Here is a 26,120-nt window from a genome sequence, read left to right on the forward strand (position 1 = left end):
GGCAACGACGACTCGGCTCTCCCTCTCTCGTAGCGCAACCCAGAAAGCACCAGCGAGGATGACTCGGGTCTGTGACGACTCTTAATTTTTCTTTTTTTTTCTTGTGGGAGGTTGTTTGATGATTCTGTTTGTGGAACAGCCATTCTCTATTTTTGTTTAGTTTTCTTTTATTTTTCTGTTTCTAGGAGCGACGATTATGTTCTCTGTTTGTGGGAGCTTGGGAGGATGATTCTGTTCTATATTTTTATTTTATTTTTTATATCTTTTTCTTACTGATTATTAATTATGATCTCTATTCAGTTCTCTATTATTTACTTATTGTTAATTTTGTTATTGATTTAGTTTGTATTAATATGTTATTCTTATTATTTTGTAATTGATTTAGTTATTGATATGATTTTAGATAGTGTTATTTTTTATGTTATTTAAGGTTTCAAAATATTTATTGGGGCTAAAAAGAAAAAGAAGAAAGGCGGGCCGGTCCCCCAACCCGCCAGTCCGCCCTTTGGCGAGGCAGGGTGGCAAGTTCAGCCCATATCATTTTGGCGGAGCGGGTCAGCCCATCCTCTTTTGCAGTGGGCTGGCCCATTTTTCCACCTTTAGTTGTAGATCGTATGTGGTTTTAACTTGGTTATAACAGTTTTGAATTAAAGATTAAAAAAAAAGATATTTTATTAGAAAAAAGAATAAAACTATTTAATACACAATAAATAATATTTCCTTATAATTAGAAGAATAAAAGAATTTATTTAACAAATAAAATTTTTTTTATAAAGAATAAAATAAAATATTTTATAGTTAAGGTTGTTAAATACTTCTGTATAAAAAAAATTAAAAAAAATAAAGCCAAACAACATCACAATATTATACAGTGTAACAAAGTTAAAACAAAATATTTTCAAATATCATTTAAATATTTAATAGTTACTTATCTCTTTTTTTATGATCACTATAATGAAAGTCATTCTTTGTTTTTATAATCAACAAAGTACTATTTTTTTAAGTTATTACAAAATTTATCATTTTTTGTTTTCCATTATGAATGTAACCAAATATATATAAATTTAATACGAGTATAGAAATTAGACAAAATGTTCGAGCATCTCACAACTGTGCTCGAAATTTTCAAGAGGATACAAAAATACTTCACACTCCGCTACCAATTTCAAGGACATGTCATTACTGTAGCGCACGTCTATTTTATCATGAAACATTTGAGATGTGTTGTAATGGGGGAAAAGTCTCTCTTCCCCAAGTAAATGCTCCTCAGAAATTGCTTCAAATCTTCCTGGGCCCTCCTGTAAAAGGAAACCATTTTAGAAAACATATTCATGGATACAATCATGTATTTTTCTTCACTTCGTGTGGTGGGCACATAGACGAACAACTGACTATAACAGGTCGTGGTATATATACATTTCGTATTCAAGGTTCAATATATTAAAGTATAGGGATTTTATCTAGACCAGGACGCGACCACGCTTTTTGCAACTGTACATAAATGAAACTGAGCACGAGTTGCATAATATGATACTGGAGAATACACAACTACATGAAATATTGGTTCTCAAGTTACAACAATTGCTACACTGGTATAATCCTTTTCTCCATGTGTTTCACTAGCTTACACAATGGTCAGATGTACATGAATGTAGTTTGGTCATTAGAGAGTGACCTGCTAATCAGCCACAATATAGTCGTCCAACTGCGTCGCAGGTAGCAGCTATAATTGTTGGTGATAACATTGAAAATGATTCGTGGACGAGATATTAAGGTGCAAAGTCATGCTAGTAGCCTACAAAGGATTCAGGAATTCGTTCGCTATTACGATCCACTACAATATCCTCTTCTCTTTCCATTTGAAACTCATGGATATGATATCAATACTCGAAGTCAAAGTGGGGGAAAGTATCATGCCGAACATTTATAGCTATATACTCCAGATACAAATCCTCATTTCCTATGTATCTAACCTTTTTTCCAAAATCTAAAAAATTTGTAGATCCGCCCCGATGATCATTCCACTGTATTGCAAGCAGGGCGACTTGTACAATAATATGTTATAGATAACTATGTGAAAATTGAAACCGAAAAGTTAAGATGGGTACGAAATAGACAAAAGAAATTACGGGCTGAATTACACCAAGGCTTATAAGATGCCTTACACACAGGAGAAATCAATGCAGGTAAATATTGTTGGATCTAATGGCTACTTCGTAAATCATTAAGAATTATCCAAAATTATTATTGAAACTAACAATATTTCTCTCTATATTTGTCCTTAGAAAATGTTGGAAGAAAAAGAACAATATTACCATCGTCGTTCATTGGTAGCCATCGACACATGACCCAACGATATAATGATGGAATGGCTATTGTTCTTAAAGAGGGCAAGCCAGATATTTTTCTCACAATGACATGCAATCCATCTTGACCTGAAATAACTTTAGAACTCAACCCAGTTGAAACTACGCAGGATCGTCCATATCTAACAACAAGAATTTTTCGAGCCAAATTTGAACAGTTGAAAGAGAATGTAATTACTAAGGGTGTCTTAGGAAAGGTGAAGAGCTATATTGATGTCACTGAGTTTCAAAAAAAAAAAGGATTGCAACATGTACATATGTTGCTAATCTTAGAAAACAGTAACAAGTTAATTGACCTGGAGCATTATGATAGTTTGGTACACGTAGAGATACCATCTAAAGAAGTAGAACCACACCTACATGATGTAGTGCTAAAACATATGATCCATGGTCCTGGCAGAACACTTGATCAATCTTCACCCTGCATGAAAAATGGCCAATGTAAATGTAACTACCCAAAAGAATTCGCAGCAGAGACATGAAGAGATGACGACTCATATCTGCAATATAAGCGACGATTCGACACTCCAGTATTGATTAACCAAAATGTCACAGTTGACAATAGATGGGTAGTTTCGTACAACCCTTAGCTAGTACTAAAGTATGATTGCCATATTAATGTTGAGATATGTAGTAGCATCAAGAGTATAAAATATCTCTATAAGTATTGCTACAAGGGTCCAGACCGGGTTGCAATAGAAGTTCACAAAGGTTCTAATGTTGACGAGGTCCAACACTTTGTTGATGCAAGATGGATCACTGCTCCAGAGGCATGTTGGAGAATATTTAAATTTAACCTTTACTGAATGTATCCATCTATGGAAAGGTTACAAATTCATTTGCCAAATCAACATCAAGTGAGCTTCTATGATCACCAAACCATTCCTGAAATACTTAATGATGATTATTTCTCTAGAACAATGCTCACTAAATTTTTTGCCCTAAATCGTGAGGAGAACCAACAATCTAGGCATCTTCTGTATAGGAAAATTTCAGAGTATTATACTTGGCACAACAAGAAAAAAGAATGGCATCATCGCAAGACACAAAGGAGATCCATCAGTCGAATTTATACTGTATCACCTTTAGAAGAAGAAAAATTCTATTTGTGTATTCTGTTATCTAATGTCAGAGAACCAACCAGTTGGGATGATTAGCTAACAGTGAATGGGGTCCAATATTCGTCCTTCAAGCAATCTGCTCAACACTGAAGATTATTAGAGAGTGACAGTAGCATCCATGCGTGTTTGGTTGAAGCTTCTGTTTTATAATTGTCATGTGCTTTATGAAGGTTATTTGCAACCATCTTAATATTTTGTGAGCCTACAGATGTAAGAAGCTTATAGGATGAATTTTTTCATATATGGTGGATGATTATCCGTCAACCAGCACTACAACAGCCTTAGTGTTAACAAATCGGCTACTCGGAGATATAAATGATATCCTCCTTCAACACGAAAAATAGATTACACAATACTATTTGCCAACTCTAACTCATGAAAATGACAATGACAACTCGATACCCAGAGTTATCCAAGAAGAACTGTCCGTCAAAGTATCCCGGGAAGACCTGTGTTCCATATCACTTTTATTATCATTAAACTAATTACGTGATATATATTAAACTAAGAAAAAGAAGAAGATGATGATAATGATAATGATGATGATAAAGATAGAGAAAGGGGAGAAAAAAAAAAGAAAAAAAAGAAAAAGATGAAGAACAAGAAGAAGACGGAAGAGGAAGAAGAATGAGAATAAAAATGAAAATGTAAGAAGTACGTATGTAAATTTAACTTGATTGAACTTGGTTAAAAAAATTTAGTTGTCTAAAATTTCTAGAAATATAATTTGTTTTGTTGATCTTCTTTCTTTTATAAAAATCAAAATGAGACCTTTTTTTCATTATAAAAAATAGGAAGAACCCTAATCCGGATTAGAAAGATCGAACTTTATCACAAAAATATGTCTCCCACCCTTTAAACCATCAATTGCTAATACTCTTTTTCATTCACGCTAAAACTCAATGTCAACTTATCCAACTAATAGGATGTTTAGAAACTCCTTAGAATTCAATTCCAGTGTTTGAAACAAAAATAATTAAATTAGTTTAGATGGAATTCAATTCAATTCTATTGTTTTCTCTCAAAATCAATTCCGACCCAAATAGGTCCGATTTGAAATTCCATTATATTGGGATTTCACTTAAATTTCTAAAATATCCTTATATTCTAATTGATTTTTCTTAACTTTTTTCACTCACATTCTCTTAATGCCTCCCATCTTTCAACACACACTCTCTCTTCTCTTACTACCTTCATTCTCTTCCCTTCTTTTTCCTTTCTTTCAAATCACTTAATATAATATATACCTATTTTTTTAAAAGGTCTACTATGTGGATTTGGCTCTTCTAAAGTTGTTCACTTACTTTAGAGAAAAAAAATAATGTAATCTGAACTCTTGATAATATAAATGGTCACGATCATATTAAATAAATAAACAATAAATAAATGCATTAAAAGAGAATCAAAACGTCAACTATTATAAAAATTAAAAAGAAAAAAATGCGCCACTTTACAAAGATTGCACACAGAGTTGAGTTTCTGCAAAACTTAATGCATACAACAATAAAATTTGTATTGAGTAAAAAATAATGACGATGACCATATAAACATTGAAGATGACAATGTCATTGAACAAAAAAAATGGTTGTTACAGAGGAGATGACGGAGTTACCAAGTGAAGCGAGTATGCTGGTTCCATCCATAGATACTATGATGATGGTGTCCCCAACAGAGACGAGCATTGTGTTGTCCCCTACTAGAGTTACAATGATAGGATTGCCCAGCAAGCCAAACATGGAGGTGTTGCTGTCTGGAACTAAAACTGTATATTTATAGAAATAAATGAGTTGATGATCACAATGATACCACCATGAAAAGATAATTTTTTTATTAAATAATTTCAAATTTCACTGCAATATATTTGATAAAACCTTACTCAATATATTATTTTTTTTATATTTGCAGAAGATTGTCAATTGATTTCTCAAAACATGAAAAAAACTCAAATTACACAACACAATTCTACATTAATTACCTTTTTCAGGTATGTTTAAAATAATGATATTTAGTACTCTTATTTTAGTACTCTTATTTTTATATATTTATAACAATTATATTTAGAATTTTATTATTTATTTTATTCAGGCCAATTATAGCAAAAGAACAAAAAATACTAAAATTAGGCATGGAATTTGACACGGCACTAGAAGCTAAAAACTTTTGGAGAAATTACGGTGGAATGATAGGTTTTAATGTTCAAACAATTGTATGCAAATAAATGCAAGGTTGATAATTCTGTGAGTAGTTTTATACTTGTTTGTGCAAAGGAAGGCCAATGAAGACCAGATAAATGAGATCATTTAACAAAGAAACCTCGCGTCGAGACTAGAACAAGTTGCCAAGTAAGAATGTCACTCAAGTTTGCTTGAGGTATAAAAAAATGTGATTTGTGACCTTGAGTTAAATCACAATCATATTTTGCAAATTCCAAAAACCAGTCATATGATGCCATCACAAAGAAAGATTTCAAAAATACAAGCATTGCAAATAGATTTGACAGATGAAGCTAGCATAAGATAAAAGAAAACACATGAACTAACAAGTTTACAAGCTGGTGGTAAAGATGTTCTTGGATATAACAAACCAGACCAAAAGAACTATCTTTGAAGCGAACGAAAGCAAGATTTGGCCTATGGTGAAGTGGGTAGTTTATTAAAGAATTTTCATCAACAACAACTTGATAACCCCTCATTTCAATATGCTATACAATTACATAATGAAGAAAAATAACAAATCTTTGTTGGGCTGATTCAAGAATGGTAATTGATTATGCTATCTTTGGTGATGTAATCTCTTCCAAAAAATGTTAAGGATTTAAAAAAGTTGAAAAATCACTAGTGGTCACAATTAATCTCGTTCATAACAAAACTTTAAATGTGAGTTACAAAAGACAAAAATAAAGAAGAAGAAAATAACGAAGACAGCAACAATGACATGGAAGAACATGATAGTAAAACATAAAAAGAGGATTGAATGTTGTGAAAAAGAAGAACCAAAAATAAAATTTCTCTTTTTTGTTGAGAAAAAAAAAGAAAAAAAATAAAAGAAAAAGAAGAAATCATTCGAAGTTCTTCTATAAGATGCGAAGCAACAGTCTTGGAAGCTGTTGCAGTTTTCACACGATCTCCGAGGAACCCTATTAAAAATTCTTCTTTTAACTTCTTTTTGTTATGAAAATAAGGATTAGGGTTTGAGGGAAGGAGGAGAGAGAATAGGGAGAATGATATGTAATTCTATTATTGATTGTGTATTAGAGAATGTGAGAGGGGCTATTTATAGCCAAGGGTATAACTCTTAGCTAAGGTCCCAACTCTTATCCAAGGGCCCAACGCCTCGCTAGGGCATCCACAATAAATATATTTATAACACTCCCTCTTAGATGCCCTAGTAGTAATAGTAGACGAGTGCCTCATTAAAAAACCTTACTAAAAAAAATATAGTGAAGGAAAAAGAGTATACTGTCTTGGAATACGTTAGGTAGCTGTCTTGTTAAAAAATATTACCAGGGAAAAACCCAAAGTGGGATAAAGATGATGGTTAAATAAAAGAGTACATCCCATATTACTCCCCCTAATAATTACATCACTTGATATCTCTTAGTCCGCGCATTCCTTTCTTGTATACTAGCTTCTCAAATGTTGAAGTAGGTAGTGCTTTAGTGAACATATTTGCTAAATTATCATTGGAACGGATTGTTGAATGTCTATATCACCATGAAGATCATGAGAGTAGAAGAGCTTTGGTTAAATGTGCTATATTCTTTCTCCTTTGATGTATCCTTCTTTTAGTTGATGTATGCAAATAGAGTTATCTTCGTGTATGACTGTTGGCATTTTCCTCACAGGTAAGCCACACATATCTTGGACATGTTGGGTGATTGACCTAAGCCAAATACATTCTCGAATTGCTTCATGAATTGCTAATATTTCTACATGATTTGAGGATGTTGCAGCTATAGTTTGCTGATGAGCGGATAATTTATACGCTTTTTGGCATTATTTTTAGTATGTTTTTAGTAGGATCTAGTTACTTTTAGGGATGTTTTCATTAGTTTTTATGTTAAATTCACATTTCTGGACTTTACTATGAGTTTGTGTGTTTTTTTATGATTTTAGATATTTTCTGGCTGAAATTGAGGGACTTGAGCAGAAATCAGATTCAGAGGTTGAAGAAGGACTGCTGATGCTGTTGGATTCTGACCTCCCTGCACTCAAAGTGGATTTTCTGGAGCTACAGAACTCGACATGGCGCGCTTCTAATTGCGTTGGAAAGTAGACATCCAGGGCTTTCCAGCAATATATAATAGTCCATACTTTGGCTAAGAATAGATGACATAAACTGGCGTTCAACACCAGCTTTCGGCCCAAATCTGGCGTCCAGCGCCAGAAAAGGAGCCAAAACCAGAGTTGAACGCCCAAACTGGCACAAAAGCTGGCGTTCAACTCCAGCAAGGACCTCTACACGTGCAACACTCAAGCTCAGCCCAAGCACACACCAAGTGGGCCCCGAAAGTGGATTTATGCATCAATTACTTACTCTTGTAAACCCTAGTAGCTAGTTTATTATAAATAGGACCTTTTACTAGTCTTTTTGAACATCTTTGGATTATCTTTTGATCTATAGATCATGTTTTGGGACTGGCCATCTCGGTCATGCCTGGACCTTTCACTTATGTATTTTCACGGTAGAGTTTCTACACTCCATAGATTAAGGTGTGGAGCTCTGCTGTTCCTCAAAGATTAATGCAAAGTACTACTGTTTTCTATACAATTCATCTTATTTCGCTTCTAAGATATTCATTCGTACTTCAATCTGAATGTGATGAATGTGACAATCATCATCATTCCCTATGAACGCGTGCCTGACAACCACTTCCGTTCTACCTTCGACTGAATGAGTATCTCTTAGATCTCTTAACCAGAATCTTCGTGGCGTAAGCTAGAATGATGGCGGCATTCAAGAGAATCCGGAAAGTCTAAACCTTGTCTGTGGTATTCCGAGTAGGATTCAATTAATGAATGACTGTGACGAGCTCCAAACTCGCGATTGCGGGGCGTTAGTGACAGACGCAAAAGGATAGTAAATCCTATTCCAGCATGATCGAGAACCGACAGATGAATAGCCGTGCCGTGACAGGGTGCGTTGATCATTTTCACTGAGAGGATAAGATGAAGCCATTGACAAGGGTGATGCCTCCAGACGATTAGCCGTGCCGTGACAGGGCATTGGATCATTTTCCCGAGAGATGACCGAAAGTAGCCGTTGACAATGGTGATGTATCACATAAAGCCAGCCATGGAAAGGAGTAAGACTGATTGGATGAAGATAGCAGGAAAGCAGAGGTTCAGAGGAACGAAAAGCATTTCCATTCGCTTATCTGAAATTCCTACTAATGATTTACATAAGTACCTCTATCCCTATTCTATTATTTATTATTCGAAAACATCATTATCAATTTATATCTGCCTAACTGAGATTTGCAAGGTGACCATAGCTTGCTTCATACCGACAATCTCCGTGGGATTCGACCCTTACTCACGTAAGGTATTACTTGGACGACCCAGTGCACTTGCTGGTTAGTTACACGGAGTTGTGAACCATGGTCTTGGCATCATGTTTTTGGCGCCATTTCCAGGGAAAGAAAGAGCAATGAATTTTACATAATTAAAGTGTAATCACGATTCCGCGTACCAAGTTTTTGGCGCCGTTGCCGGGGATTGTTTGAGTTTGGACAACTAACGGTTCATCCTGTTGCTCAGATTAGGTAATTTTCTTTTTGTTTTCTTTTCAAAAAATTTTTCAAAAATATTTCAAAATTTCTCCTTTGTTTTCGAAAAAAAATAATATACAAATGTTTTCAAAAATTTTATTCAAAATTTTTAAGAATGAATTCTAGTGTTTCGTGAAGCATGTGAAGCCTGGCTGGCTGTAAAGCCATGTCTAAATTTATTTGGACTGAGGCAGCAATTTGTTATCAAGAGCAAGCTAGTTGTTGCTAATCCACCTGCTGCTGTTCCTGATTCACCTGCTAAAGCTTGGCTGGCCATTGGCCATGTCTAGTGTTTTGGACCGGAGCTTTCATTGAAAGCTTGGCTGGCTCATGAGCCATGTCTAATTCCTGGACTGAAGCTTTAGACTAAACATGGCAAGATTCCTGGAATTCATGTTAAAAATTTTGGAATCCTTATTTTTTCTTTTTCATATAATTTTCGAAATAAAAATCCAAAAAAATTAGAAAATCATAAAAATCAAAAATATTTTTTTTTGTGTTTCTTGTTTGAGTCATGAGTCATATTATAAGTTTGGTGTCAATTGCATGTGCATCTTGCATTTTTCGAAAATTCATGCATTCATAGTGTTCTTCATGATCTTCAAGTTGTTCTTGGTAAGTCTTCTTGCTTGATCTTTGCAATTGCATGTTTTGTGTCTTTTCTTGTTTTTCATATGCATTCTTGAATTCTTAGTGTCTAAGCATTAAAGAATTCTAAGTTTGGTGTCTTGCATGTTTTCTTTGCATTAAAAATTTTTCAAAATTGTGTCTATGATGTTCATCTTGACATTCATAGTGTTCTTGGTGTTCATCTTGACATTCATAGCATTCTTGCATGCATCACATGTTTTGATCTAAAAATTTCATGCATTGCATCTCTTTAGTGTTTTTCTCTCTCATCATAAAAATTTCAAAAAATCAAAAAAATATCTTTCCCATTTTCTCTCATCAAATTCGAAAATTTGGATTGACTTTTTCAAAAATTTTTAAAATCAAATTGTTTCTCATGAGTCAAATCAAATTTTCAATTTGAAAATCTTATCTTTTTCAAAATCTTTTTCAAAAATCAAATCCTTTTCAAAATTCTTAGTTATTTTCGAAAATTCCAAAAATATTTTTCAAAAATATTTTTCTTATTTTTATACCAAATTTTCGAAAATAACAATAACAATTAATATTTTGATTCAAAAATTTCAAGTTTGTTACTTGCTTGTTAAGAAAGATTCAAACTTTGAGTTCTAGAATCATATCTTGTGATTTCTTATGAATCAAGTCATTAATTGTGATTTTAAAAATCAAATCTTTTTCAAAAACTAATTTCTATCATATCTTTTCAAAAATATCTTCTCATCTTATCTTTTTCAAAAATCTAATTTCAAAATATCTTTTCCAACTTCCTAACTTCTTATCTTTTCAAAAATTGTTTCAACTAACTAACTAACTTTTTGTTTGTTTCTTAAATTTTTCAAAACTATCTAACTAACTCTCTCTCTCTCTAATTTTTGAAAATATCTTCCCTCTTTTTCAAAAATTTCTTTTTAATTAACTAATTATTTTTATCTTTGATTTTAAAATTTTTTTCGAAAATTACTAACCTTTTTCAAAAACTATTTTCGAAAATCACTAACCCTTTTTCAAAAAAATTATTTTCGAAAATTCTCCCTCTCCCATCTTATTCTATTTATTTATTCATCTACTAACATCTCATCTCACATCTCAACCCTCCTCACAGTTGTGTTTCTTCCATTATATTACATTCTTTGTCTCTCCCTCTTCTTCTACTCACACAGGGATCCCTATACTATGGTATAAAGGATCCATATTATTATTATTTTTTTTTTCTGTGCCCTCTTCTTTGTCATATGAGCAGGAGCAAGGACAATAATATTCTTGTTGAAGCAGATCCAGAACCTGAAAGGACTCTGAAGAGAAAATTAAGAGAAGCTAAATTACAACAATCCAGAGATAATCTTTCAGAAATTTTCGAACAGGAAGAGGAGATGGCAGCCGAAAATAATAATAATGTAAGGAAGATGCTTGGTGACTTTACTGCACCTAATTCCAATTTACATGGAAGAAGCATCTCCATTCCTGCCATTGGAGCAAACAACTTTGAGCTGAAACCTCAATTAGTTTCTCTGATGCAGCAGAACTGCAAGTTTCATGGACTTCCATCTGAAGATCCTTTTCAGTTCTTAACTGAATTCTTGCAGATATGTGATACTGTTAAGACTAATGGAGTAGATCCTGAAGTCTACAGGCTCATGCTTTTCCCTTTTGCTATAAGAGACAGAGCTAGATTATGGTTGGATTCTCAACCCAAAGACAGCCTGAACTCTTGGGATAAGCTGGTCACGGCTTTCTTAGCCAAGTACTTTCCTCCTCAAAAGCTGAGCAAGCTTAGAGCTGATGTTCAAACCTTCAGACAGAAAGAAGGTGAATCCCTCTATGAAGCTTGGGAAAGATACAAACAGTTGACCAAAAAGTGTCCTTTTGACATGCTTTCAGAATGGACCATCCTGGATATATTCTATGATGGTTTATCTGAGCTATCAAAAATGTCACTGGACACTTCTGCAGGTGGATCCATTCACCTAAAGAAAACGCCTGCAGAAGCTCAAGAACTCATTGACATGGTTGCTAATAACCAGTTCATATACACTTCTGAAAGGAATCCTGTGAGTAATGGGACGCCTATGAAGAAGGGAGTTCTTGAAGTTGATACTCTGAATGCCATATTGGCTCAGAATAAAATATTGACTCAGCAAGTCAATATGATCTCTCAGAGTCTGCATGGAATGCAAGCTGCATCCAACAGTACTCAAGAGGCTTTTTATGCAGAAGAAGCTTATGATCCTGAGAACCCTGCAATAGCAGAGGTAAATTACTTAGGTGAACTTTATGGAAACACCTATAACTCATCATGGAGAAATCATCCAAATTTCTCATGGAAGGATCAAAAGCCTCAACAAGGCTTTAATAATGGTGGAAGAAACAGGTTTAACAATAATAAACCTTTTCCATCATCCACTCAGCAGCAGACAGAGAACTCTGAACAAAATGCTTCTAATTTAGCAAATCTAGTCTCTGATCTATCCAAGGCCACTGTGAGTTTCATGAATGAAACCAGGTCTTCCATTAGAAATTTGGAAGCACAAGTGGGCCAGCTGAGTAAAAGGATCACTGAAATCCCTCCAAGTACTCTCCCAAGCAATACAGAAGAGAATCCAAAAGGAGAGTGCAAGGCCATTGACATAAGCACCATGGCCGAACCCAAAGAGGGAGAGGAAGACGCAAATCCCAAGGAGGAAGACCTCCTGGGACGTCCAGTGATCAATAAGGAGCTTCCCTCTGAGGAACCAAAGGACTCTGAGGCTCATCTAGAGACCATAGAGATTCCATTGAACCTCCTTATGCCCTTCATGAGCTCTGATGAGTATTCCTCTTCTGAAGAGAATGAGGATGTTACTGAAGAGCAAACTGCCAAGTTTCTTGGTACAATCATGAAGCTGAATGCCAAATTATTTGGCATTGATACTTGGGAAGTTGAACCTCCCTTGTTCATCAATGAACTAAGTGATCTGGATCAACTGACATTGCCTCAGAAGAGACAGGATCCTGGAAAGTTCATAATACCCTGCACCATAGGCACCATGATCTTTAAGGCTCTGTGTGACCTTGGTTCAGGAATAAACCTCATGCCCCTCTCTGTAATAGAGAAACTGGGAATCTATGGGGTACAAGCTGCTAAAATCTTATTAGAGATGGCAGACAGTTCAAGAAAATAGGCTTATGGACAAGTAGAGGACGTGTTAGTAAAGGTTGAAGGCCTTTACATCCCTGCTGATTTCATAGTCCTGGATACTGGAAAGGAAGAGGATGAATCCATCATCCTAGGAAGACCTTTCCTGGCCACAGCAAGAGCTGTGATTGATGTTGACAGAGGTGAAATAGTCCTTCAATGGAATAAGGACTCCCTTGTGCTTAAAACTCAAGGATCTCCCTCTGCAACCATGGAGAGGAAGCAGAAAAAGCTTCTCTCAAAGCAGAGTCAAATAAAGCCCCCACAGTCAAACTCTAAGTTTGGTGTTGGGAGGCCACAACCAAACTCTAAGTTTGGTGTTGAACTCCCATATCCAAACTCTAAGTTTGGTGTTGGAGAGTTTCAACAATGCTCTAAACATCTGTGAGGCTCCATGAGAGCCCACTGTCAAGCTATTGACATTAAAGAAGCGCTTGTTGGGAGGCAACCCAATTTTTATTTATCTAACTATATTTTTCTTAGTTATATGTCTTTATAGGTTCATGATCATGTGGAGTCACAAAATAAATATAAAAATTGAAAACGGAATAAAAAAACAGCAGAAGAAAAATCACACCCTGGAGGAGCATCTGTCTGGCGTTCAGCGCCAGAACAGAGCATGGTTCTGGCGCTGAACGCCCAAAATGGGCAGCTTCTGGGCGCTGAACGCCAGAACAGGCATGGTTCTGGCGTTCAACGCCAGAAATGGCACACAAATGGGCATTGAACGCCCAAAATGGCCACCAACCTGGTGCTGAACGCCCAGAGTTGGGTGCAAAGGCATTTTTACATGCCTAATGGGTGCAGGGATGTAAATCCTTGAACACTTCAGGATCTGTGGACCCCACAGGATCCACTCAGGATCTGTGGATCCCACAGGATCCCCACCTACCTCCACTCACTTCTTCTCACCACTCTCTTTCACACAACCCCATAAACACTCTTCCCCAAAAACCCTTCACCAATCACCTCAAACTCTCTTCCCCATCACCTCTTCACCACTTACATCCATCCATTCTTCCCCATAAACCTACCTCATAAACTCCACCTACCTTCAAAATTCAAAACCAATTTCCCACCCAAACCCACCCATATGGCCGAACCTTAACCCCCCCTTCCTTCCCTATATAAAGCCCTCCATTCTCCATCAAATTCACACAACACACCCCTCTACACCCTTCTTGGCCGAAACACTTCCCACTCTCCCTCTCCTCCATTTCTTCTTCTTCTTCATCTATTCTTTCTTTTATTGCTCGAGGGCGAGCAAAATTCTAAGTTTGGTGTGGTAAAAGCATAAGCTTTTTATTTTTCCATTACCATTGATGGCACCTAAGACCGGAGAATCCTCTAGAAAGGGGAAAGGGAAGACAAAAGCTTCCACATCCGAGTCATGGGAGATGGAAAGGTTCATCTCAAAAGCCCATCAAGACCACTTCTATGATGTTGTGGCCGAGAAGAAGGTAATCCCTGAGGTACCTTTCAAACTCAAAAGAAATGAGTATCCGGAGATCCGACATGAAATTCAAAGAAGAGGTTGGGAAGTTCTAACAAATCCCATCCAACAAGTCGGCATCCTAATGGTTCAAGAGTTCTATGCCAATGCATGGATCACCAAGAACCATGATCAAAGTAAGAACCCGAATCCAAAGAACTATGTTACAATGGTTCGGGGGAAATACTTGGATTTTAGTCCGGAAAATGTGAGGTTGGCGTTTAACTTGCCCATGATGCAAGGAGATGAACGCCCCTACACTAGAAGGGTCAACTTTAATCAAAGGTTGGACCAAGTCCTTATGGACATATGTGTAGAAGGAGCTCAATGGAAGATTGACTCTAAAGGCAAGCCGGTTCAACTAAGAAGATTGGACCTCAAGCCTGTGGCTAGAGGATGGTTGGAGTTCATTCAATGCTCAATCATTCCCACTAGCAACCGGTCTAAAGTTACTATAGACCGGGCCATCATGATCCATAGCATCATGACTGGAGAAGAGGTGGAAGTTCATGAGATTATACCTCAAGAACTCTACAAGGTGGCTGACAAGTCCTCCGCTATGGCAAGGTTAGCCTTTTCTCACCTCATCTGCCACCTATGCAATTCGGCTGGGATTGACATAGAGGGAGATATCCTCATTAAAGAGGACAAGCCCATCACTAAGAAGAAGATGGAGCAAGCAAGAGAGCCCATTCATGGAGCTCAAGAGGCGTATGAAGCTCATCACCATGAGATCCCGGAGATGCCTCAAATGCACTTTCCTCCACAAAACTATTGGGAGCAAATCAACACCTCCCTAGGAGAATTGAGTTCCAATATGGGACAACTAAGGGTGGAACATCAAGAGCACTCCATCATGCTTCATGAAATAAGAGAAGATCAAAAGGCAATGAGGGAGGAGCAACAAAGACAAGGAAGAGACATAGAAGAGCTCAAGGACATCATTGGTTCCTCAAGAAGGAAACGCCACCATCACCAAGGTGGATTCATTCCTTGTTCTTATTTCTTCTGTTTTTCGTTTTCTATGTTATGTGATTATCTATGTTTGTGTCTTCATTACATGATCATTAGTAGTTAGTAACTATGTCTTAAAGTTATGAATGTCCTATGAATCCATCACCTCTCTTAAATGAAAAATGTTTTAATTCAAAAGAACAAGAAGTACATGAGTTTCGAATTTATCCTTGAACTTAGCTTAATTATATTGATGTGGTGACAATGCTTCTTGTTTTCTGAATCTATGCTTGAACAGTGCATATGTCTTTTGAAGTTGTTGTTTAAGAATGTTAAATATGTTGGCTCTTGAAAGAATGACGACTAGGAGACATGTTATTTGATAATCTGAAAAATCATAAAAATGATTCTTGAAGTAAGAAAAAGCAGCAAAGAGCAAAGCTTGCAGAAAAAAAAATAGGCGAAAAAAATAATAGAAAGAAAAGCAAGCAGAAAAAGCCAAAAGCTCTTAAAACCAAGAGGCAAGAGCAAAAAGCCAATAACCCTTAAAACCAAAAGGCAAGGGCAATAAAAAGGATCCCAAGGCTTTGAGCATCAGTGGATAGGAGGGCCTAAAAGGAATAAAATCCTAGTCTAAGCGGCTAAACCAAGCTGTCCCTAACCATGTGCTTGTGGCGTGAAGGTGTCAAGTGAAAATTTGAGACTGAGCGGTTAAAGTCAAGGTTCAAAGCAAAAAAAGAGTGTGCTTAAGAACCCTGGACACCTCTAATTGGGGACTTTAGCAAAGCTGAGTCACAATCTGAAAAGGTTCACCCAGTTACGTGTCTGTGGCATTTATGTATCCAGTGGTAATACTGGAAAACAAAGTGCTTAGGGCCACGGCCAAGACTCATAAAATAGCTGTGTTCAAGAATCATCATACTGAACTAGGAGAATCAATAACACTATCTGAACTCTGAGTTCCTATAGATGCCAATCATTCTGAACCTCAATGGATAAAGTGAGATGCCAAAACTATTCAAGAGGCAAAAAGCTATAAGTCCCGCTCATTTGATTGAAGCTATGTTTCATTGATAATTTGGAATTTATAGTATATTCTTTTCTTTTTATCCTATTTGATTTTCAATTGCTTGGGGACAAGCAACAATTTAAGTTTGGTGTTGTGATGAGCGGATAATTTATACGCTTTTTGGCATTATTTTTAGTATGTTTTTAGTAGGATCTAGTTACTTTTAGGGATGTTTTCATTAATTTTTATGTTAAATTCACACTTCTGGACTTTACTATGAGTTTGTGTGTTTTTCTGTGATTTCAGATATTTTCTGGCTGAAATTGAGGGACTTGAGCAGAAATCAGATTCAGAGGTTGAAAAAGGACTGCTGATGCTGTTGGATTCTGACCTCCCTGTATTCAAAGTGGATTTTCTGGAACTACAGAACTCGAAATGGCGCGCTTCCAATTGCGTTGGAAAGTAGACATCCAGCGCTTTCCATCAATATATAATAGTCCATACTTTGGCCAAGAATAGATGACGTAAACTGGCGTTCAACGCCAGATTTCGGCCCAAATCTGGCGTCCAGCGCCAGAAAAGGAGCCAAAACCAGAGTTGAACGCCCAAACTGGCACAAAAGCTGGCGTTCAACTCCAGCAAGGACCTCTACACGTGCAACACTCAAGCTCAGCCCAAGCACACACCAAGTGGGCCCCGAAAGTGGATTTATGCATCAATTACTTTCTCATGTAAACCCTAGTAGCTAGTTTATTATAAATAGGACCTTTTACTAGTCTTTTTGAACATCTTTGGATTATCTTTTGATCTATAGATCACGTTTTGGGGGCTGGCCATCTCGGCCATGCCTGGACCTTTCACTTATGTATTTTCACGGTAGAGTTTCTACACTCCATAGATTAAGGTGTGGAGCTCTGCTGTTCCTCAAAGATTAATGCAAAGTACTACTGTTTTCTATTCAATTCATCTTATTTCGCTTCTAAGATATTCATTCGTACTTCAATCTGAATGTGATGAATGTGACAATCATCATCATTTCCTATGAACGCGTGCCTGACAACCACTTCCGTTCTACCTTCGACTGAATGAGTATCTCTTAGATCTCTTAACCAGAATCTTCGTGGCGTAAGCTAGAATGATGGCGGCATTCAAGAGAATCCGGAAAGTCTAAACCTTGGCTGTGGTATTCCGAGTAGGATTCAATGAATGAATGACTGTGACGAGCTCCAAACTCGTGATTGCGGGGCGTTAGTGACAGACGCAAAAGGATAGTAAATCCTATTCCAGCATGATCGAGAACCGACAGATGAATAACCGTGCCGTGACAGGGTGCGTTGATCATTTTCACTGAGAGGATAAGATGAAGCCATTGACAAGGGTGATGCCTCCAGACGATTAGCCGTGCCGTGACAGGGCATTGGATCATTTTCCCGAGAGATGACCGAAAGTAGCCGTTGACAATGGTGATGTATCACATAAAGCCAGCCATGGAAAGGAGTAAGACTGATTGGATGAAGATAGAAGGAAAGCAGAGGTTCAGAGGAACGAAAAGCATCTCCATTCGCTTATCTGAAATTCCTACCAATGATTTACATAAGTACCTCTATCCTTATTCTATTATTTATTATTCGAAAACACCATTATCAATTTATATCTGCCTAACTGAGATTTGCAAGGTGACCATAGCTTGCTTCATACCGACAATCTCCGTGGGATTCGACCCTTACTCACGTAAGGTATTACTTGGACGACCCAGTGCACTTGCTGGTTAGTTACACGGAGTTATGAACCATGGTCTTGGCATCATGTTTTTGGCGCCATTTCCAGGGAAAGAAAGAGCAATGAATTTTACATAATTAAAGTGTAATCACGATTCCGCATACCATTTGCTTTGTTGAGCGTCAAGATATAGTTGTGCCTCCACATATGAGTAGATAACCTGTTTGAGATCTACCTTTATGTGGATCAGAAAGAACACCTGTATCTGTATATCTAACTGATTGAAACGCTGATTCATTGGAGTAAAATAAACCCTTATCAACAGATCATTGAAGATATCTTATGTTTGACACCATTCCAATGTCTTCTAGTTGGACAGGAGCTAAATCTCAATAACAAGTTTACTAAAAAAGCTATATCTAGTCTTGTATTGTTAGTGAGATACATTAGTGCGCCAAAAGCACTAAGATAGGGCACTTCAGTAGTAGCACCCTACTACATAGAGTCTTACGCTTAAGTCGTAAAGTAGAGGTGGCGAGGTATTACGACCTCTAAAATTGTGTCACACTCGTACATATAAGCGTAAAATAGAATGGACAAGATCAACGAAAGCTGAAAACATAATATACATATCAAAGTTCCAAAACACAGATATCAAGCTCCAGACTCGACCTGCAAAGCTAAGGCCAGCAAGAGAATATATATATATATATATATATACACAACCCAAAACAAAACTCAAACTACAAAATAAACACCTGTATCTCCGAGTGAACCTCTAGGAGGGACAAATTACAAAATATACATGCAGAGATTCTAAAGACATATATATATCCAAAAGATATTTCTTCGATTGTAAGGAAGGTCTCTAGACGCTCAACGAAGTGCTTCTCAACCTGCATCAGAAAAAGAACAGAAATATGTATGGAATGAGAACCAGGGGTTCTCAGTATGGTAAAGGTGCCCACATATTTAATATAAAAGGTCCCAGGAAAGCCAGAGGTATTCCTAAAACTCTGACACTCAGATTTTAGCTTAAAAACCCAATTAAACCAGAAATTAGGTAAGTTATCTAAGGTATTCAAGTTCTAAATCTAACTTTAACTTAACACTTCACTTTCTGTCTCTTTTAACCCTCCGAATCACCAGTGGAACAAACACTCCCCTTCACACCTCCACCAAGAAGGGTTTCTCCGAAAACATACACATACAATTCAAGCAAGGAAAACACAGACAGAGATGCAATTACCACAAATAGAATAAGTAGCAGATAAGCAGAGTTAAGCAATTAAGCAAACCAAAATAATGCACACCTAAGAAAAATATATAAATGTACATGATGCATGCCTGTCTTATGGCTGATGAGTTTCATCTGTCGGTTATACAGCCAACCCGACATGTCCTATTAGTTAACCATTGGACAGTCCCTCTGTGCGCGCATCCCCAAGCTAAAAAATGATATCTATAGAGTCAAACTCCAAGCTCAATAATATTCCATGGAGTCAAACTCCAAACTCAAATATAATATTCCATGGAGTCAAACTCCAAGCTCAAATATAATATTCAAAATTCATACATATATATGCATGCCCATGGGGGAACCCAGAGGGTTAAAGTGTCCGGTCACATCTTGCGACAGAGGGTCAACAAATAATCTTTTTCTTTTTAAAACAACACTTGAAATCAAAACTCCAATTCTTATAGAAATTTCGGCAGTATCTCCTCTAAAACTTAAACTTCTGCCACCCTTCAAGGGTCCCAAACACCAAACCAAACACCTCTCAGTCATTCAAATCATTTCCAGTATCAAATTATTTCAAAAGTAAACAAATACCAATATTAAATCTTTTCCCAAAACCAACCAACTCCAATAGCAAATCATTAACAACAACTAAACCACACATCTTATACCATATACACAATCCATCAATAATTCAATCAGTTCATTCTTATCTTAAGGTCTTCTAGCCTAAGTTTTCACGTGACATTAAACATTAACTACGAGAAACCACCTTGGCCGATTCCTCCCTAAACTCGGAACACCTTAAAAACCTCTCCTTTCATAAGCTCCAAGCTTCCAAACATTAATTTCTCAAGCCTAATTACTTGGATTTCGTTCCAAACCGCCCAATTGAACTCCAAATCAACCAAAACACAATCTATTTCACACAATATCAATATAATCATCATAGGATTCACTAATTTAATATTTCACAAGGGTTCAACAGTTTCTTACCTTACCCATGAATCAATTGGATAAAACCCAGTGATTATTCACTGCTAGAGTTCACCTAAACCATCAAAATCATTCAATTTCTCAATACCCAAACCCTAAAATTACGAAATTTAGGAGATAGAACTGGGAGATAAGTGCTAATTTCTTACTACTTTATTTCAACAAAATTGAAGAGAATTCCAAGACGAACACGTGGCCGCTAACGGCTCGTCAAACGGAGCTCCGGATTGAAAGTTATAAGGATTTGAAATTCGAAGTGGGGGTTAGGGTTGCTTCGGTGTTAGTTCTCTCTCCTTCAGCGTATGCTTAATAATGAAGGTGAAGAAAGGCTTGTCCTCAGTGATTAATAGGTTAGGTTTTTGGGCTGGTTTGGATCCGGTTCAACCGGTTCGGTCCGTTGGTTTGGTTTTGGACCAAAATTTTTAAATTTAGTGTCAAAATTCGTATTTTTAATATTTCTACTCCTCTAAATTATAAAGTTTGATTTTTCTAATTTCTTTGAATAATAATTAATTTATTGGCTAATTATTTATTAGTTTCACAAGGTTAACATCTTACCCACCTAATTAAGAATTTTGCCCCCAAAATTCATATTCAGTTACATGAAAATAGGTGCAGATAGTCCTTTCTCATTTCTTACTCAAGTTCCCAAGTGTGTTCCTCAATTCCAGCTCGACTCTAAGCAACTTTTACTAATGAGACTTCCTTTCCGCGTAATCGCTTAATACTAGTGTCGTCAATTCGAACCGGAGTCACTTAAAGCGTCATATCCTCTTTCAATTGAACTGATTCGGGTTCTAAAATATGGATAGCATCAGAATTATATTTTCAAAGCTGTGAAACGTGAAATACGTCGTGAAGGTTCAAAAGGTGCGGTGGTAGAGCTATCCGATACACCACCGGCCCGATTCTCTTCAGGATCTGAAACGGACCGATATAACGAGGATTCAATTTCTTTGCTTTAATCTCTCTATCCACTCCTGTTGTTGGAGTAACTCTTAGGAATACATGATCTCCTTTATTAAATTCTAACAGCTTCCGTCTCTGATCGGCGTAGCTCTTCTGGCGACTCAGAGCGGTAAGCATTCAGTTTTGGATTTTCTTATTCTGTTCGGCGGTTTCAGAAAAAACTCAAGTCCTAACAAACTTGTTTTCCCAGCTTCAAACCAAAATAGCGGAAATTGGCACTTTCTCCCATACAAAACCTCATACAGAGCCATTCTGATGCTTGCATGGTAACTGTTATTATACGCAAACTCCACTAGCGACATATACCGATCCCAACTCGCCAGTTGGTCCAAAATGCAAGTCCTCAACATATTCTCTAGGGTTTGAATTATCCTCTCTGATTGGCCATCGATTTGAGGATGATACACTATACTTAAACTCAACTGAGTTCCAAACGCCCACTGGAAAGCTCCCCAGAATCTTGAAGTGAAACAAGGATCTCTGTCAGAGATTATGGTGGTAGGCACGCCATGCAACCTTACAATTTTCTTGATGTACAAACGTTCTAGCTCCTCAAAGTTACAATTCATCTGAACGGGTAAAAAGTGAGCTGACTTTGTCAGTCAATCCACAATCACCCATACTGCGTCAAATCCTACCCGAATTCTCAGCATTCCAGATACAAAGTCCATTGCGATACTTTTCCATTTCCATTGCGGAATTTCTAGAGGTTGTAATATTCCGGATGGTCTCTGGTGTTCAATCTGTACTTTCTGACAAGTCAAACATTTTGAAACATGCAATGCAACAGCATTCTTCATTCCCGGCCACCAGAACATTGCCTTTAGATTATGGTACATGTTGGTACTTCCCCGGTGGATAGAGAATCCGCTCCTATGCGCCTCTTTCAAGATATCTTGCCATAAATTCCCAACATTCGGCACGCAAATTCTATCCTTGTACCTCCATATTCCATCTCCGTCCCAGGAAACTCCCCATCGCTTTCCCTTCTCGATTGCCGACAGCACCTTCTGTAACTCTTGATCGTCTTGTTGAGCTTTTAAAATTTTGGACTTGAAGTTACTAGAGATCTACAGTTGGTTCAGGCATACACTCCCATTAAATTCTCCGACACCCAATCTTAAATCCCCAAACTTGCTCACCAACTCCTCTTCCTTAATCATCATCCAAGCGACCGTCAACGACCTCCGACTCAATGCATCCACTACAACGTTTGCCTTCCCTGGGTGGTAACTTAACTCAAAGTCGTAATCCTCCAACAACTCCATCCACCTCCTTTACCGCACGTTGAGCTCCTTCTGATCAAAGAGATACTTAAGACTCTTGTAATCAGAGAAGACTTAAAACTTCACTTCATACAAGTAATGCCTCCAAATCTTCAATACAAATACAACTACCGCTGATTCCAAGTCATGAGTTGGGTAATTCATCTCATGATGTCTCAGCTGACGCGATGCGTAAGCTACCATGTTCTGGTGTTGCATCAACACACATCCCAGACCTTTCAACGAAGCATCGCAATACACTTCATAAGGCTCATTAGGTTTGGGTAACACAAGCACAGGCACTGTAGTCAGTTTTCGCTTTAAAGCTTGAAAGCTCTCCTCACATTCTGATGTCTAGGCAAATGGCTCATCCTTTCGAGTTAACTTTGTCAAAGGCAATGCAATTTATGAAAAACCCTTGATAAACCTCCGATAATATCCTGCCAAACTTAAAAAGCTTCTTATCTCTGCCATTGATGTAGGTTGTCCCCAATCCATTACTACCTCAACCTTAGAAGGATTCACTACTATTCCCAGCTTACTTACTACGTGACCTAGAAATTTCATCTCATTCTTCCAGAATTCACATTTAGAAAGTTTAGCGTACAACTTCCTTTCTTTCAAAATGTGCAGCATGATCTGCAAGTATTACGCGTGCTCCTCCTTAGTCTTAGAGTAGATTAGAATATCATTAATGAAGATGATGACAAATCTATCCAGAAAAGGACAAAATATCCGGTTCATATAGTCCATGAATACCACAGGGACATTGGTTAACCCAAATGACATCACAGTGTATTCATAGTGACCATATCGAGTCCTAAAACCGGTTTTCGAAATATCTTCATCTCTCACTCTTATCTAGTGATAACTAGACCTTAAGTCGATCTTGGAAAAGACACCAGCTCCTTGCAATTGGTCCATCAGATCATCAATTCTTGGCAATGGGTATTTATTTTTTATGGTTACTTTGTTTAGTTGTCTGTAATCTACGGATAGCCGCATACTTCCATCCTTCTTTTTCACCAACAACACCGGTGCTCCCACAAAGAAATGCTCGGACAAATGAAGTTCTTACTCATTAACTCCTCCAGCTGAGCCTTAAGTTCATCCAACTCCAAAGGCGACATTCGGTAAGGCGCAATTGAAATTGGTCCTGCTCTAAGAACCAGCTCAATCGCAAATTCAATTTCTCGAGAAGGAGAAAATTCAGGTATATCCTCAGTAAATACTTCTGGAAATTCCTTCACATCTGGAATCTGCTTCAAACTTTTTTCATCGCCCGATACATTGGCAGCCAATAGTATGAATCCTGAACACTCACTCCCACTACAATTTACCATGACAGAATTCAAGTAATATCCATTCGCCACCACCGGTCCTTCTGAACCTTCTGACATAAATTGCAGTGATGTTTCAAAATAATCAAGCAGAACATGATTCTTTGATAACCAATCCAATCCCAAAATGAGATCGAGACCAGTCATCGGCAGACAAATTAAATTATGAACAAAATTTCGGTGCTTAATTCGAAACGGAACTTGTTAACAGCCTAATCTAGTTACGACAGCCTCAAAGGCAGGAGTATGTACTTGCAGATCATAGGTTAGCATGGTTATCTTCAATCCTAACTCACTGGCTTTCTCAAACAATATAAATAAATGTGATGCCCCAATATCAAATAAAGCAATTAATATTTTTCTACCAATTTCATATCTATCTCTGATCAGAGTGTCTGACCTCTCAGCACTATCTGCTGACATGGTAAACACACGTCCCTGCTGCTGAACTCTCTCAGCTTCCTGTCTTTTATTCTCTAGACAGTTCCAAGATAGATGTCCGGCTCCACCATAGTAGTAGCATATACCCTGTCTAGCTCCACATGGAGTGTTAAGATGATATGCCCCACATCTCCTACATGTCAAGTTATTGGGAGGATTTTCAATCTGCTTTCCTTTGCCTCTTCCCTGGTTATTGTTACTATTGAATCTCCGAAAGTTATTCTGACCCAGTTATTGTGGGACATAACCGTCTTGCTTGAAATTCTGTCCTCTAGGCACAAAGTTTCTTCCCTGATCTCTCCTAACAAAAGCTCGATGATCACCCTTGTCCAATACTGCCTTTCTCACACAATCCTCGGCAACTCTACTCTTGTTTACTAATTCAAAAAAAGTTCTGATCTCCAATGGACCCACTGTACTCAGAATATCACTCCACAGACCACCTTCATATTTTATGCATTTCCATTCTTCAAAATCACCCAGAGCACCCTAACAAATCCTAGAAAACTGGCATAGTTCCTTAAACCGACTGGTATACTCTGTCACTGACATAGGACCTTGCTTGAGCTGTAACAACTCAAGCTCCTTTGCTGTCCTTATTGAGTTTGGGAAATAATTCTTATAAAACTTGGATTGGAATACATTCCAAGGGATAGCAACATTATCTTGCTGCAGAAGGTGTCGGGTCCCTTGCCACTAATACTGAGCTTCACCCATCAGCTGATAAGTAGCAAACTCAACACACTGATCTTCAGACACTTGTTGCGCTTGCAAGGCTCGTTCCATTGCCTGAAACCAATTATCAGCTTTTGTTGGATTTATGATTCTTCTAAAAGTTGGTGGATTTATCTTCAAAAAGGTTGCTAAGGTCATCGGCCCATTTTCGCCATTACCCCCGTTTCCATTATTAACTTGCTGATCAGTGGCTTCAGCCGTTGCTTGCATAGTAGCTATCATGTTTTCCAAAGCATTCGTAAAGTTCACAGGTTTATTCATAGTGATTTCAGGTTCCGCATTAATATTTCGGCCTTTTCTTCAACCGCGTCCGCGTCCACGAGTCATCAGAGTATGCCCAGAAGCATAGTCAATCCGTCCCTCAAGCTCTACAGGAATGAACTTCTCTGATACCATAATATAAAACCCTACCACACAGAGCCTTACGCTTAAGTCGTAAAGCAGAGGTGGCGAGATATTACAACCTCTAAAAGAAAAGACTTAAATAAATATAGTTGAAAATAATTTTATAACAAGGAACCTTGAAGAATAATCTAAACAAAAGCAAAAATAGAAAATTGTGTCACACTCGTATGTATAAGCATAAAACAAAATGGACAAGATCAAAGAAAGCTGAAAACATAATATATATATATGTATATATCAGAGTTCCAAAACAGAGATATCAAGCTCCAGACACGACCTGCGAAGCTAAGGCCGGCCAGCGTATATATATATATAACCCAAAATAAAACTCAAACCAAAAAATAAACACATGTATCTCCAAGTCAATCTCTAGAAGGGACAAAATACAAAATATACATGAAGAGACTCTGTACACATATATACATAACCTAAAACAAAATATGACAGTCCAAAAGATAGTTCTTCGATTGTAAGGAAGGTCTCCAGATGCTCAACG

At 37.3% G+C, this 26,120-nt stretch overlaps 1 protein-coding gene and 1 non-coding gene across 2 annotated transcripts; both read right to left on the minus strand.

Annotated features, from left to right (window-relative positions):
* Positions 1 to 11,653: 11,653 nt before the first annotated feature.
* LOC148579830 (small nucleolar RNA R71) lies at positions 11,654 to 11,761 on the minus strand. Its single transcript, XR_015895561.1, has one exon. It is a non-coding gene; the product is annotated as a small nucleolar RNA R71 (small nucleolar RNA).
* A 12,486-nt stretch (positions 11,762 to 24,247) lies between these two features.
* On the minus strand, positions 24,248 to 25,441 carry LOC107620555 (uncharacterized). The gene is made up of 3 exons (XM_016322697.1): positions 25,198 to 25,441; positions 24,791 to 24,927; positions 24,248 to 24,670 (listed from the first exon to the last, which is right to left on the minus strand). Exons 1-3 carry the CDS (start codon positions 25,439 to 25,441, stop codon positions 24,248 to 24,250), a joined length of 804 nt encoding a protein of 267 aa, XP_016178183.1.
* Between the last annotated feature and the right edge of the window lie 679 nt (positions 25,442 to 26,120).

Source organism: Arachis ipaensis, chromosome B10 (genome assembly GCF_059453495.1).
Source record: "Arachis ipaensis isolate K30076 ecotype BB chromosome B10, ASM5945349v1, whole genome shotgun sequence".
In the NCBI taxonomy this organism is placed as follows: Eukaryota; Viridiplantae; Streptophyta; class Magnoliopsida; order Fabales; family Fabaceae; genus Arachis; species Arachis ipaensis.